The sequence below is a fragment of the Sander vitreus genome, chromosome 6 (genome assembly GCF_031162955.1).
Source record: "Sander vitreus isolate 19-12246 chromosome 6, sanVit1, whole genome shotgun sequence".
NCBI lineage: Eukaryota > Metazoa > Chordata > Actinopteri > Perciformes > Percidae > Sander > Sander vitreus.
Window position 1 is genome coordinate 27976358 of NC_135860.1, and position 15234 is coordinate 27991591.

Here is a 15234-nt window from a genome sequence, read left to right on the forward strand (position 1 = left end):
TATTTCTCAACATTGTAGGTTATATTAATAATATAAAACGTTTGTTGCATGGAATTGTTATTATTTAGTGATGTAGATGCTCAGGATCAAGGTCTGCAATCCACTGTATGTACAGTAACATTATGTAGCCTACATATGTGCACGGGGTGCTTATAAGGTAATGATTCTTATTACAAAAGTTCTGAACAGTCAGGAATAGGCGATTTTTGAAATACAAATAGCTATTTGCAAACTGTGGGCAAAAACACAAGCCTAATTGTCCTTTACAATAATTCACAACATTTACAATCAGGTAGGCAAATTCATTAAAATATGCAATAATTAATATAAGTGTATATGATAGAATAGTGGCATTAGAATGTACCAGAGGCCACTAAATTTGGGCTTATATGGCCAAAACAAAAATCTCCCTCTAAACCAACCTTTTTCTCCCCGATTTCGAATAATATATATCACCTTTATTTATTCAGGGAGGGCCAATTTAGAGCAAGCTCTCATTTCCAATGACGTCCTGATTACATGCCATATAAAATTACAGTACATATAAAATCACTGAACATAGTAATTAATATACAATATACAGTTCTAATACACAGTACACACATCAAACAGTTACAGAATGTTAAACGGCTCAAAGTTAATCAAATTTACATTCAGAATACATGGACTCATAAAGAAGACATTTCAAGTGATTAAATGGAATCAGGCTGTTCAATTGTATTACAATCTGCAGGTTATTCCATTTATGGCGTTTTTCCATTACATGGTACCTGCTCGACTCGCCTCGACTCTACTCGCCTCACTGTGCGTCCGTTTTCCATTGCAGATTTTAGTACCGCCTCAGCGTGGCTGGTCGTCATAGCGGCGCCGCAGTAAACTGCCGTGACCTAACGCGACACACACACAGAACGTGGACGGTGTGTTGTTGTTGCCACAGCCAGAAGACACATTTAGTTTCAAATGAAGCTGGAGGCAGCAAAAAAAAAAACAGCTGGCTAAACTATTTGAAAATGGCGGATTTGTTCAGGACACCCCCCCTCTGTCGCTTTCACGTCACATTTTGGTATCGGCTCAGCTCGCTTGGAACCTCGACTGAGGTGGTACTAAAAAAAGTACCTGTTAGCAGGTACCAGGTACTTTTTTTCGTAATGGAAAACCAAAAAAGGCGAGTAGAGGCGAGTCGAGCAGGTACCACGTAATGGAAAAGCGCCAATATATGGAGCATAACACTAGAATGCAGTTTTGCCCAGTTCTGTCCTAACTAATGTAATATTTAGGGCCAAGGAATCACTAGTGCAAGTACCATAGTGATACGATTTTAAATTCAGCAAGGTTGGTAAATATACAATATGCTCGCTGGATGTGTGGTTGTGAAGGTTTTTGTTTAGAGGCAGTGATTGTGGTGATAATTACAGTTGAAGTGCCAACACATTCTCACTCCCATCGCGTCAAAAAGCAGCGCTTGGTCAGGTGCTGGTTGTTACTGACGCAATAAGTCTCCTTTAGAGTCATATTTAGACGCGCTTGGTCAGGACTCTTGGCGGTACTTTTTGAGTCCCTGGGTCGGGACGTACGTTTAAGTGACATGCAGCTCAAGAACAGGACAGTTAGGTTTAGGAAAAGATGGTGGATGGGGTTACAAAATGTACAATAGATTAATCAAATGCTAAAATTACTGTTCGAAATTGTTTTTATTAATGTGTTGGCCTACTTTAGCAAAATGTCCCTTCTCAAATGTAAAAACGAAATGCTTTTCTCCCTATTTTTTTATTAGATTTCATTGGTTTGCACACACTAGAAAACAATACATCACAAATCTAATGTCTTTCACATGGAAAGAGAGAGTGTGTGCTGGAGAGGTCAGACATCCGTGGGAAACCTCTAGGTCACTAGAAATTAATTTACAATGAAAAATAGACATAAAATAACAAAAAAAAAAAAAATAATTACTCAATTTGGTTAAATAAAAAATGTATGACAATAAAATAATGAAATATGAGGACATATGATTACAGAAAAAGGAGATTTAAATAATAAAAAGCCAAAGTGTTCATAAAGCTTTCATTCGCCCCCTGTATCCCATTCGTAGGGAACAAGTCATTTTAAGCCTACACAACAACACGAGGTGCGATTCATTTTCTGTCTCCAAATACTGTACAACAACACGTAGGAAAAACTAAATCAACAATATAACAATCAACAGGAAACGACTATTCTGTTCGATCTAAAAGAGGCACGCACAACAGATCTATACAAGCTAAACATTAAACATAAACAACAAATTGGTTGTTTGACGCATTACAGCAGACTACTACTAGCCCAGTAGGTGGCACTAGAGTTTAGATTCTCTGCCCGAGCCCGAGCCCGAACAGGCCGATATTTTCCGCCGCTATGATCTGGCCGGGCTGGGCCGGGCCCTTGATCAAGCGTTTGTGTTTTTTTTAATCATTACTGTATTAGCCTTATTCAGTGGGGAGAAAGCTATGCCTCTCCAGTTATAACGGCCCACGTATTAAAAAATTGTCTGGTTGAAATCGGGCTCGGGCTCATAATTACAGTTAATGTGTCGACACAACGTGCACGGGCTCAGGTAGGGTCGGGTTTGATTTTTTTGGGCCCGATCTAAGCTCTAGGTGGCACTAGTAGGCTACACAAGCTGCATACGAGAGAATGGTCTTAAAGTGAAGTAGCCTAATTAAGACAACAAGTGATTATGCTCCGCAGACGATATATATATATATATATATAAAACAATGTATACTGTATAACTGTTTGCAAAATAGCAATGCAACAATAGATAGCATTGTTTTACAACAACACACATTATCTACAAAGGCCGCGGCGGGACAGACAGTCACTGTGTGAGTCCAATGGTTTGTTTTTTTTATGATGAATTAACCATTCAATGTCAAGCTCGGTCAAACCTAGCCTCAATCTGATTGGCTGAAAATGTTTATTTTTTTCTCTAAGGGATGCCAGGAAAAGCTGGCCTCCTTTGAGCGTTGGTAGCATTTTACTGGCCACTACACAGAGCACAGACAGGACAGGACTGCACCACGCACACAGTGGCAGAGGGGTGCTGTTTCGCTCTAACAGCTATAGAAGAAAATGATAATGGAATGTTTTGATAAGGGAAATTGCAAAATCAGTAAAAGACACAACCGTAAATTTGTAATTCCTACGGTTGAAAATATAAAAGAAAATTTAACTTATTTTATATGTTAAATTATGTTTTATATTTTTATAGGGAGGCCAGGCTTCCTTTGGCCTCCTAGAGAAACCGCCACTGTCTGTCTGTCTGTCTGCCTGTCTGCCTCTCTTTCTCAGTCTGCATTCAAACATTAAAATGTTCCATATCTTTCATTCATTTAGAGTTTCATACAACTTGAAAATTGTATTCTTATTTTTGGAAAATATTGAATATTCATTAAAGGTTCAATGTGTGGGAACTTCTCCCATCTAGCGTTGAGATCATATATCGCAATCAACTCTCTCGTGCCACACAGTTCAAAGTACGTATTACAGCTACGGTAGCCTTCACTAGAAGTATGCAAATGAGATATTATCTTATTAAATATGTGTTAATTGGCATAAATAAAGCTGTTTTGGTATTTTTCAGCTTGGACCCTATTTTTCATTTAACATGGGCTTCAATAGGAAATTGTGGCATCACCGAACTTCAGTATTTTTCAGTACTTTCAACCACTTGGATCTCTTAGGACTTTTTATATGTTATAGAGCTGAGGCGGGGAACGTCCGGCCCAACGGATCCGGCCAGCAAAGACTTTGATCCGGCCGGTGGAGGCAAAGGCCATTTGGCAAAAAAAAAAAGCAGCTCAAGAAAAAAATGTTTTCAAATAATCCTAAAAAAAATAAGTTAACAAATTACAAGTATAGGCGATTACTTTTGTCCGAAATAAAGGAGAAAAATTATTTAATTTCCTTTTCGTTTCAAATGTTGAGGGTCACGTCAGGGCAGTGTAAAGTTTACGCTGCCCTGACGTGACCGTTTACGCCGTAAACAGGAACGTTAAACACATCACGCAGTGTCACAGACTTCTAAATCTAACCGCTGCGCTGACGGCTAGCATGGCATCCGTCAAGAAGAGAGAGGTGGATAACGAATGTCGTGTTTTCCAGGAAATATGGACCGAAGAATACTTCTTCATTGAAGTGAGGGGCAAGCCAGTTTGCCTTGTGTGTGGAGAGTCACTCGCTGTACTGAAAAAGGCCAACCTGGAAAGTCATAAGAGTACTAAACATGCTAGGCTAAGTGGGTTGCAAGGGCAGGTACGCCGAGTTAAAATAAACACACTTCGGTGAAGTTTGGGTGCCCAACAGGCAGCTTTCACCAGACCGAATTGGGACAGATATAACGTTGTACATGCAAGTTATGTGGTGAGTGAGCTAATCGCCAAGGAGCTGAAACCTCATTCGGATGGGTAATTTGTGAAGGAGTGCCTTGTTGCTACAGCAGAACTGCTTGCATCTGACAAAGTGAAATTGTTCCAAAGCTTGAGTTTATCGCAGAGAACTGTCGCCAATCGGATTGCAGATATGGCAGTGGATATTGAAAAAACACTGAAGGACACAACACAGCATTTTGGGTTTTTTCTCTAGCCTGTGATCAATCAACAGACATTACAAATACTGCCCAATTAGCCATTTTTGTGCGTGGGATTACTTTGGAGTTCGATACAACGGAGGACTTGCTTTCACTGCAAGCCATGCATGGCACTACTAAAGGTGAGGATTTGTTTGGGCAAGTTACGTCAGCTATGAACCAGTTTGAACTTCCATTTGAAAAGTTAAGTAACCTTGCGACGGATGGAGCCCCAGCCATGGTCGCCATTTATCCGAAGAGAATTGAGCCGTCAAAATCTTGATCCGAGTGAGTTAATTGTATGCCGCTGTATCATACATCAAGAGAATTTGTGCGCACGTTCCCTGAATCTCAGTAAAGTAATGTTGACCGTCGTTTCCACGATCAGTTTTATCAAAAGTAGAGGGCTGAATAGCCGCCAGTTCAAGGAACTTTTGAGTGAGCTTGAGTCGGAATATGGAGATCTGGTGTACAATTGTGAGGTTCGATGGCTGAGTCGTGGAGCAATGCTCGCACGGTTTTACAAATTGAGGGAAGAAGTAAAACAATTCATGGATATGAACGGCAAGCCTGTTAATGAACTCAGTGACGGCAAGAGGCTGTGTGATTTGGCATTTATGGTGGACATTACCAAACACCTTTCTGAGCTGAATGTCAAGCTCCAAGGTCCCAACCAGAAAGTCAGCACTCTGGTCTCTAATGTGAAATCATTTGAAGCTAAATTAAAGCTGTGGCAAATGCAACTGGTAAAGTGCATTGTCCTACTTTGCAAGAACAGAAGCCTGCTGTAACATCTGAATATGCAGCTGAGTGCGCCAAACTCCATGCTTTCGGTGAGAGGTTGTCAGGACATGAAAAGTAAGGTAAAGGAACTCAACATTTTTGCAACGCCATTTAATGTGGAACCAGCTGACGCGCCTGACAACCTGCAACACAAAATCATTGAGCTGCAAAGCAATGACGAGCTCAAAGCAAAGTACAACAACCTCCCTCTGCTTGAGTTTTATAAACTGTGTGTGCGTGCTGAAGAATGTCCTGGTCTCAGGAGACATGCACTGAGATTTGCGTCCTTGTTTGGCACAACTTACTGCTGTGAGCAATTCTTCTCAAAACTCACTCTTGCAAAATCTCGGTTCCGCTCAAGACTGACAGACCAAAACCTGGAAAATCAAATGCAAGTAGCATCATCATCATCGCCATCCAACATCAGAAGCCTAGTGAAAGAGAAGCAGTTCCAGCCATCTCACTAGAGAGCAGGCGCATGCAGGCGTGAGATGCAGCTAGGCTACAGAAGATCAAGGTAAATTACTGCTTTACTTTCAACGTCAGCATTAGAGGCATTAACAAAAAAAACACATTTAATATAACCATTACCCCGTTTACACGTACATGGTTATTTTGAAAAACGGAGACATTTCCCTTCGTTTACATGTAAACGGAGAATTCGCCTCTGAAAACGATTCTTTCTAAAAAGTCCGGCCAGAGTGGAGATTTCGGAAAACTTTCTTTGCACGTTTGCCAAGACAAACGGAGGTTAAGGCAGCCGAGGAAGTGAGGAAAAGAGAGGAAGTGATTCGTTGTTGTTGTTGCTATTTTCGGGATTCTGATTGGCTAACGTGGGCTTAAGCTTCTCGTTACACTGCCACCTACAGGTTTGGCATGCTATTGACGGCATATATATACACACACACACGGGTACATATAAACACTTTTCTGAAAACTGACAGCTGTGCACGATGTTATTTTTGAAAACAGAGAGGTTGAAATGTAAGTTTACAAAAATAGCCGGCCACATGTAAACGGAGCACATAACAATAGTGTGACGGCCTTCTGCTCGTTTTCTGTCTGTCTTGTCTACAGGTGTGTCAGGGGGCCTCAGGAGCTAATGAGCTGATGAGCTGCACCTGTGTGCAGGTGTCCAAATAAAAGGGCTGCTTCCTCTTCCCTTGAGACGGCCATTCTTACTTTGCAACACAGCACTCGGACACATTGTAAACATACAGTATCCATGCATTACTGACAACTGCCTTGGTCCCATCTCACACTCTTTGTTTGTTTGGTTAATTTAATTTGGTTAATAAATCTACATTTTAGTTAAAATCCAACCTCTCGACTCCCTCTTTTGTTGTGGTCTTACCCCTAGGTAAGTAGAAGTGTCTGTGTGTGCTCAGCTCTGCGGCAGTGCGGGCTGCAAAACAAGTTATAAAAACTGATATGGCCCTTGATGTCAAAAAGGTTGCCCACACCTGTTATAGAGGAAGATTTAATGAGTCAGTCTGTTGCAATTTGCGTGGGGTCATGTTGCACAATGCTTGTACTACTGAACCTTAACCATTAGCAGTACTGGAAGAAGTATTCAGATCCTTTACTTAAGTAAAAGTACTAATACCACACTGTTAAAAATACTCTCTTACAAGTAAAAGTTCTGCATTGAAAATGCTACTTAAGTAAAAGTATCATCAGGAAAATGTATTAAAAGTAAAGAACTCTCCTCCCATTGTAGAAAGTGTAAAGGATCCAAACAGTTGTGTGTTTAATGGTCTAATCATTTCAGCTGGACTTGTAGGATGTTATATTGTTGGCTAGTTTAATTTAGAATAAAACATCAGATTATATAAACTACATGTGTTTTGTGTGCAGAAAGCTTAATGTGTAAAGTAACTAGTAACTAAAGCTGTAACAGATGAATGTAGTGGAGTAAAAAGTACAATATTTCTCTCTGAAATGTAGCAGAGTAGAAGTAGAAAGTGGCATGAAAAGAAAAGACTAAAGTAAAGTTCAAGTACCTCGCACATTTGTACTTAAGTGCAGTACTTGAGTAAATGTACTTAGTTACATTCCACCACTGACCAGTTGTATGACATGTTGAGTCTTGGTGCTACGGTCATTACCTGACACGGGTCAAATGACAGTATTTACGTGTCACAGCTGGTGTGTGCTTTAAAAATGCACAAAGTATGCACAACGGCTAGAATCTAGAATCTCTTTTGTTTTGAAGGGGAGATTTAATTAGACTTAAAGCAGTTTTAGAGGTTTTCTCTATAATGTAAACACCTCATATTTGGACTTGTTTTGACGAGAACATGTTTAAATATTTTAGTATTGAATAACGACAAAATTAATGGTTAATTCTGTCTAGAAATATTGAATTCAGCCTTCACAAAATACATATTAGTCGACACCACCCACAAACACATGCGCGCGCACACACACACGCTCACACGCAGTACCGCCACAGGTTGTGCCCTTGCTTGTTTGTGATAACTGCAGCATTTGAGTCCAGGCTATAGGCTTATTTCTGCTCAGCTGCCTGCTCTGGCTAAGCTAAGCCCTGTGTTGCTGATAATGACAGCTGTGAAAGGAGTGGGGGACTGAATGAAAACCAGTGGGGGTGCGGAGTAGCTGTGGTTTCAGTCACTTTACTCTGCCAGGCCTGTATTCACGAGCGTTCTGTCACACAGGGGTGCGCACCGCTCCACCTTGCTTATACTCTGTTTACCAGTGTAAGGGCCTTTTTTCCTTTAAAAGTGAGGACTGTCTCCATCCAACAGTGGCATTTAATTTTTTTTTTTTTGGTGTGCTGTAAAATTTAAGCTTCAACTCCATTCTGACGGCTGGCCGTCTTTTTGCCTTTTAGGGGCTGTAGCAAGCACAGATTTGGAGATATTGGTAACATATAGAGATATTCCGATACCAGTATCAAAAAAAGTCTCCTATACAGAAAATGCTGGAATCGGTATCGGAAAGTACTGGAGTTTATGCACCTATTCAATACCACGTAATTTAGCCCAGAAGAACATCTACGTTAAAGTAGTTTATTTATGTTCTTTTGGTCATGACTCACTGTCAAATTGGATAATAAAAGAAAGATCTATGGCGGTCATTGTTTGTGTTTGTTCATGTTTCACAAAGAGTTTAACCTAACTACAAATACATAAATCATATCTCATCCATACAGGGATAGTAGTATAAAGCTGTTAAATCATAATAAAATTCATGGTACACTGGTATTGGATCAGTACTCGGTATCGGCCAATATGCAAGTTCAGGTATCGGTATCGGGAATCAAAAAATTGTATTGGACCATCTCTAATAACATATGAACTTATACGATCTAAAGAATCCACTGCTACCAGCCATGTTGTGTAGCTTGTCGGGAAGGTAGCTAAAACATAATCCAAAGTTAGGCAAAATGTTGGCGAGGGAAAAACTGGCATGGCCTTTTTCAGTGGTGTGTGACGGCCGCGATTGCTCGCTCAAAACAAAAATGGCGGACATGATAGACACATGGTTCATCCAATCACTAGATTTTATTTGCTTGTTTCTGCTGCATTGATGATTTCCCTGTCTTTTCATTTCAAAAAGTTTGTATTTCATTCATGCTTATTAATGAAAAACTTTTTCCACTTCCACCATATTTTTCTTGTCATTCTGACCTTATTTTGTCTGGGAAGGTTGTGGCTGCAGATGTCGTTGATGTGCTAGTTATGGGTATTATAATTAACACCATCTGTGTAGGATTGCTTGAGATTTTCTGAGAAACATGCTGAAGAAGGGTGTCTTGCCCTTAATGTCTGTGTGGCAATACAAAATATGTATTGGAGTGCTGTCCAAATTACCTTTTTTATATATTATCCAATCATCTGCCAGGTATTTTTTTGAAAGTCCAATGACTGCTTCTCAGATGGTTCTGTGTGACAAACTGTCTGGCTCGTCAGGTCAGTTAAGACTAGAGCAGTGACTCCCAGCAGACCTTTTGGTCTAGCACACTTGTCTATTTTATTGTTTATTTATTGTGCAAATCTTACAACACTTCACCATGTAAAAAAAACAAGCAAGCATTCAGGTATTTAAATTAGGGCTGTCTTTTTTTAATCTCATTAATCGCATGCCGCCATTTATTAATTTATTTTACACTTCACTCGGCTTCGCGTCGTGCCTAACAACGCCCCTTAGCTGTTCTAAAATCACTACAATCTACGGTCTCTTGGGGCTAGGCTACTATTTTGACACAGTTCAAAAATTTGCTTCACAAAGAAAGCAGAAGGAAACGGACATCGGCAAAAAAGCATCTGGCGGAATTTCCTGCAACACCGGAGCAATCCCGGAAGTGGAACGTCGTGGATATAGACTAGGGTAAGAATACCAGGGTAAACAAGGCGGGCCACGATACACGTCCGATCGGATCCGCTAGACAAGTATATCATTCTGCCTCTGATTGGCAGACTCTGGTATTCTTACCCTAACCAATACCCACTCTTCATGCCTAAACCTAACCACGCCGACCATTCTAGCAGATCCGATTTGGGATCTACCCGCTAATGCTGATGATGGGGCAGGGCAAGCTCTGATGACATCAGCAGGGATGATGCCATCATGTGCATGAGTAGTGGGACAGCAGTATACTTTTTTATGTTTGTTATGTTTCATCACCCTTAAATGACCTAAGTGAACAACCAGGGACATTTATAATTCTACCACAGTGGTGAAGGGTAAGGTTATCCAAGTGTGTGTGTGTGTGTGTGTGTGTGTGTGTGTCTGCGTGCAGACTTGTGCATCCATGGGTGTGCGTCTTGTATGCAGATGGCAGCGGTGCGTGTCCACACTTCAGAAGGTTGTGAGGCGCGGTCACTGGGCTTGAATTTAAGCAGAGGGAAGATTGTTTATGGACTGCCAAAAGTAATTAGTCTCTCCTCTCTAGAAAAATTAATCGGATTAAACCTTCTTGTGGCCCAGTGAATCTGTCCCCCCACGTAATGGGTGGATGCTGAATCTCTGGCTGCTCCTCTGTCCCGCTTCTTACCCATCATGCCAGTCCTATGGGCCGGATTCACTGGCTTCACCACAACATTGGGCTGCACAATGACTCTGGAGTGTAATCACATTCTCCTGCTTGTCTGAATGCTTGTCTTTCACGGTTGGGAAACAGCATTGGCCACTTGACCACTTACATATGAGAGCGGTTTGTTGATGAGAGTTTCATCTGTGTGTCTCTGGCCGCGGGTAAAACACATGTTCACATGATGATTTGACCTTTTCGGCAGTATTCAGATGGGTGTTCTGTATCCTCCTTGCCTCTCCTCGTGTAAGTGGGTTGTGGGTTAACATCCTAAAGAGGATGACTCCGAAATATGGTTACTGGTTTCTTTAGCTCCTGCATGCTTGATGCCTCCAACCAAGGCTATAGTCAAGTCCACCTTTGTCGAGTCCAAGACAAATCCAAGACCAGGACTAGTCGAGACTGAGTCAAGACCATGTCCAAATGAGAGACAGCCAAGACTGAGACAGAAAAAAAAAATCCTCTTCCATACCACTTATCTACCTGTTCATAATTTATGTGATGTGAGAGGCAGTATATCTTCTATTTTAAGATGATCATTTTGCTTTTTTAATAATCAAAAAGCAAGAGCAACACTGTAGGAACAAATTGGGCCATATTATTTACTTTAAGTATACCAATTTCACTTAAGTCACTTAAAGCTGAAGTGCAACTTCACATTTTAGATGTTGAGTCTTTTTATTCTGGTGTAACAAGAACATTCTAGACTGCAGATGGTAAATGTAACAAATAACAAGCAACACAGGTGTCACTAAAAACATGGACATGTTCCCATTCTTTAATTTATCACTTGTCTTGAAGAACCCATAGTACAAAGTGCTCACTGAGATTATGTCTGTGTTTTAGAATGAAAATGATTGATGCCTGATGATTGACGCAGCCAGGCATATACCAGGTGACCAATGTCAATGCCTGTTCTAGATGGATTATGAATTAAACCAATATCTGTTTTCTGAACAAGCGCACTTCATCAATATGAAAAAAAGCATGTAGAGCCGGACTCGGTTGAGACCAACTAGAATATTTGGCGGATCGAAAGTCAGAGTCCAAATGCCAACGAGTCCAAGACAAGTGCGAGACAACAGAAACGTGTCATCAACGCACACATCGAGTACATAACAGTGCCTTCGCAGAACTACAACTATATGTTAGATTGTAAGACTTTGACATTGCTCCTAATACATTCAACATGTCTAATTCCGCCCTAGTCATGCTCAACCCTTTAAAATGACTAGAAGTTTATGCCCCTGTAGCAATGTCTACACAGAATGGGTGGCGCATGTAGCATGTTATCAGAGCAGCAGTTTCAGACCATCAGTGTCTACACAGGATGCATCCAGTTACATCGTATAAATAAAGTAAAATAAAGTTACGCCAAGAAGTCAAAATGCACCCTGGCTTTCAAAGGACTAAATTAGCTTGATGAGAAGAAATAGGATTCTTTTAACCTGATAACAGGATGTTAGCTTGAATTAGTTCAACCAAAAACCAAAACAGGGCCCCAGAAACAGGCAGGTAAAAGATGACTCAGCTTACAGATACACCACTATCATATCAGCTGCATATAATAGGTCCTGCACACCCAATGGTACACCCACACATGTGATTTCCCTTCTTTTGGCAGATTAGACCTATTCTCTGGGCTGTGTGTGTGTGTGTGTGTGTGTGTGTGTGTGTGTGTGTGTGTGTGTGTGTGTGTGTGTGTGTACAGACTGGGCTTGTTCGACATCTCCCTCACTCTCCTGTTAGTTTTGTTGCACTTGCTAGGCCAAATTACAAATGTATTTGTCTAACTAATTGAGTCAATTGGTAGTCTTTAAAATAAGTTTTACTATAAGACATTATTGTATTAGTTAATTTTGTTATGTGTAGGCATGTAGATCTTTTAAAAGACATGTTTATGTTAAAATAAATAGTATACAAGTAATTATGTACCTTGCATGTTTGCCCTCTCATGGATATAATGTGCAAAAATCTTATAAATATTCCAATAGTTTTAACCGAAGGAACATTTAAACTGCATTTTGGCCAGTTTTGACAGCCCCTATCGTGTATTAGATTTGTCAGATGAGATGAAGTTGAAAATAGAGAAGAGCCTACGATGTGTGCCCTCTTAGTCTTGCATTGCCAGCTCTATCTCCACAGCGCTGTGGAGTAAGGCTGGCTACAGCACAGATACATTCTGGGATAGGAGAAAAATGCTTCGGGTTGTTTGCATTCGTTCACAATGATTTGTTCACAGTTGACCAATCACAATCATCTTGGACGGCGCTAAGCTCTGGACGCAGAGGCGGTGGCTCTGCAGAATAGTCTCGGGAAGGAACTTGTTTTGGTGGAATATTTGCACCCCGCAAAGGAAGACGCTACATACAATATTAATTGAAGTTAACTGTTGACACAATTCTGCAACATGAGCTATTTAAATCAGTTGGATACATGGTTAAACCTCATTGGCTCTTACCAGGGTATCTCCGGGTGTACTTCGTCCATAGCAAATCCCTGCCAATCAGTCCCAAAACGTCCCAGTTAGAGAGGAAATGCCCTAAACGTATTCTTTGTAAATCTTTACAATCATTCCCCGAAAAAAACAAGAAGGCCTGCCTTGTTGCCCGATCCAAATTTCCAGCGTATAGAGGGCTAGCTCAAATTCTTTTCTTTTCGTTTCCAGAAACCAAAGTTTTTTTTAGGCATGGCAATTATCAGTTAAATGAATTGGCGTTGTTCCAGACTAGTGCCCTCTTGACTTCAGTCATTTGGTTACTTTCCTCACTACTGTTTTTCTTCTGTGCACTTCGCTTAAGCTGAACAGCCAATCAGAGTGATCCGTCTCACCGACATGGCCAACGCCCATTCTGAAAAAAGTCTGACGCTGTCGATGGATCGCAACAGAGCTTTGTGTGTCAGCACCTTACTACCTAATAGATGCTAACTCAAACAACCCTGGATTGAATTGAAGTCTACTGAAATATTATTATATCTATTTTTCAAAAGTTGATACACTGGCTTAAGGTTTATGTGCTATGTCTCTTGGTACAGTCATTGTTTTAGAGGCTTAAAGAGAAGTATATTTTGTGGCATGTTTGCTTGTTTTTCACAGAATAAAAGTTGTGGTGGCTCCTCCTAAAATATCTTTAGCTAGAAATTCAAGCTTCACCCAGATTTAAGCGATAGAATGTGGGTGATAAAGATTTTACATACATCAACTTTGGCATGCTGCGATTGGTAAGAAGTGGACCAGCCCTCCTCTAGTAATGTTATCTCTACAGGGATTATGTCTACAAAGACATTGTACAAATCACACTTACTTTCTTAACTTAAGTTATGATATCAATCAATCAATCAACTTACTGTCAGTGCTGTGAGTGCATTAATTTTAAGACGGAGCAAAGTGGAAATGAATAGTTTTGTTGATTGGATTCTTGTTATTGTTCCTTCCCTAGGCACGTACAGCTGACACGTTACCAACCATCAGGCAGAATGTCGTATGGGTCCATTGACGGGGGCTCTTTTGGCAGTCGCAACCCATTTGGAGGTCCTACGAGGCAGGGCTACCAGCCAGTAGGTAAGGAAAAAATATTGATTCCTTTATGATTTCATGAAAATGTCATTTTATGATGCCTTTTAAAATGCAGCATGTGCAGCATTTTACAACAATCAAAGGTCATCACTTTAAATTTAAGACACTGGCCTAATTACTATAAAAAAAAATAAGACAATTGCTAAGATGATTTCTTTACCACCCTCTACAGTGCATTGACTTGTGGTGTAAGGTTTACATCGCTTGTGAGGGAGAATTATGTCATGGCAGTTTAGGGGTTTTAATTATATCTGCAACTGCTCTTTTTCTGTAACAGAACGATTTGGACACATATATTTAGTTTCTTTAAAGGAACATGCTGACTTATTGGGACTTTAGCTTATTCACCGTAACCCCCAGAGTTAGACAAGTCCATACATACCCTTCTCATCTCCGTGCGTGTCGTAACTCTGTCCGACGGCTCCACTGGTAGCTTAGCCTAGCACGGATCCTGAAGGTAACCAGTTCCAACTAGCCTACTGCTCCGAATAAGTGACAAAATAACGCCAACATTTTCCTATTTACATGTTGTGATTTGTATAGTCACAGCGTGTACAAATAACAAGGACACATGAGACACAGCCATCTTCTAACCGTATATAAACTGGGAACTATATTCTCAGAAAGGCGAAGCACTGCTACTTCTGCTACTTGGGCGGAGTGATATGCTTTGCAGCACCTGAGAAGCCCCGAGCAGAGAGTAGCAGTGCTTCGCTTTTCTGAGAATATAGTTCCCAGTTTATATACGGTTAGAAGATGGCTGTGTCTCATGTGACCTTGTTATTTGTACACGCTGTGACTATACAAATACATACGACGACGCTGAGAGCCACTGACCAAGGATTTGGCAGGATATCAGAATAAAATGCTACCCGTAGCTCCCACCTCACTGATGACATCTACACCGTAACAATAAGAACAGTGTTACCAGCTGTAATTTTAAAGTAAAAAAATGTTGGTACTTTCTTATAACATTAGTAACAATTCTAAAAGGGTGATGACTGCACTTGAATCTCGTTCTTGTACATCTTGTTTTTGTTGACAGTAGTACAGTCTGAGGCTATTTTTGTTAAGTAACTGTTCACAACAGGTATTTGCCTGACATGCTCTGCATTTGCAAAATTTAGTAGGAATACAGGGTCCAGTTTGAAAAATATCGAAATCACCCTTCATGCTAGAGAATGTGTAAATCACGATTGAGGGAGAGTACAGATA

The 15234-nt window shown here is 40.6% G+C and overlaps 1 protein-coding gene across 1 annotated transcript in view; it reads left to right on the forward strand.

Annotated features, from left to right (window-relative positions):
* The window catches only part of tsnare1 (T-SNARE Domain Containing 1), a 196696-nt gene that overhangs the window by 33891 nt on the left and 147571 nt on the right, over positions 1–15234 (forward strand). The window contains exon 2 of the mRNA XM_078251935.1: positions 13883–14004. Within this exon, the coding sequence (XP_078108061.1) occupies positions 13920–14004 (85 nt within the window). The 5' untranslated portion in view covers positions 13883–13919. The remainder of the gene's footprint in view (positions 1–13882; positions 14005–15234) is intronic.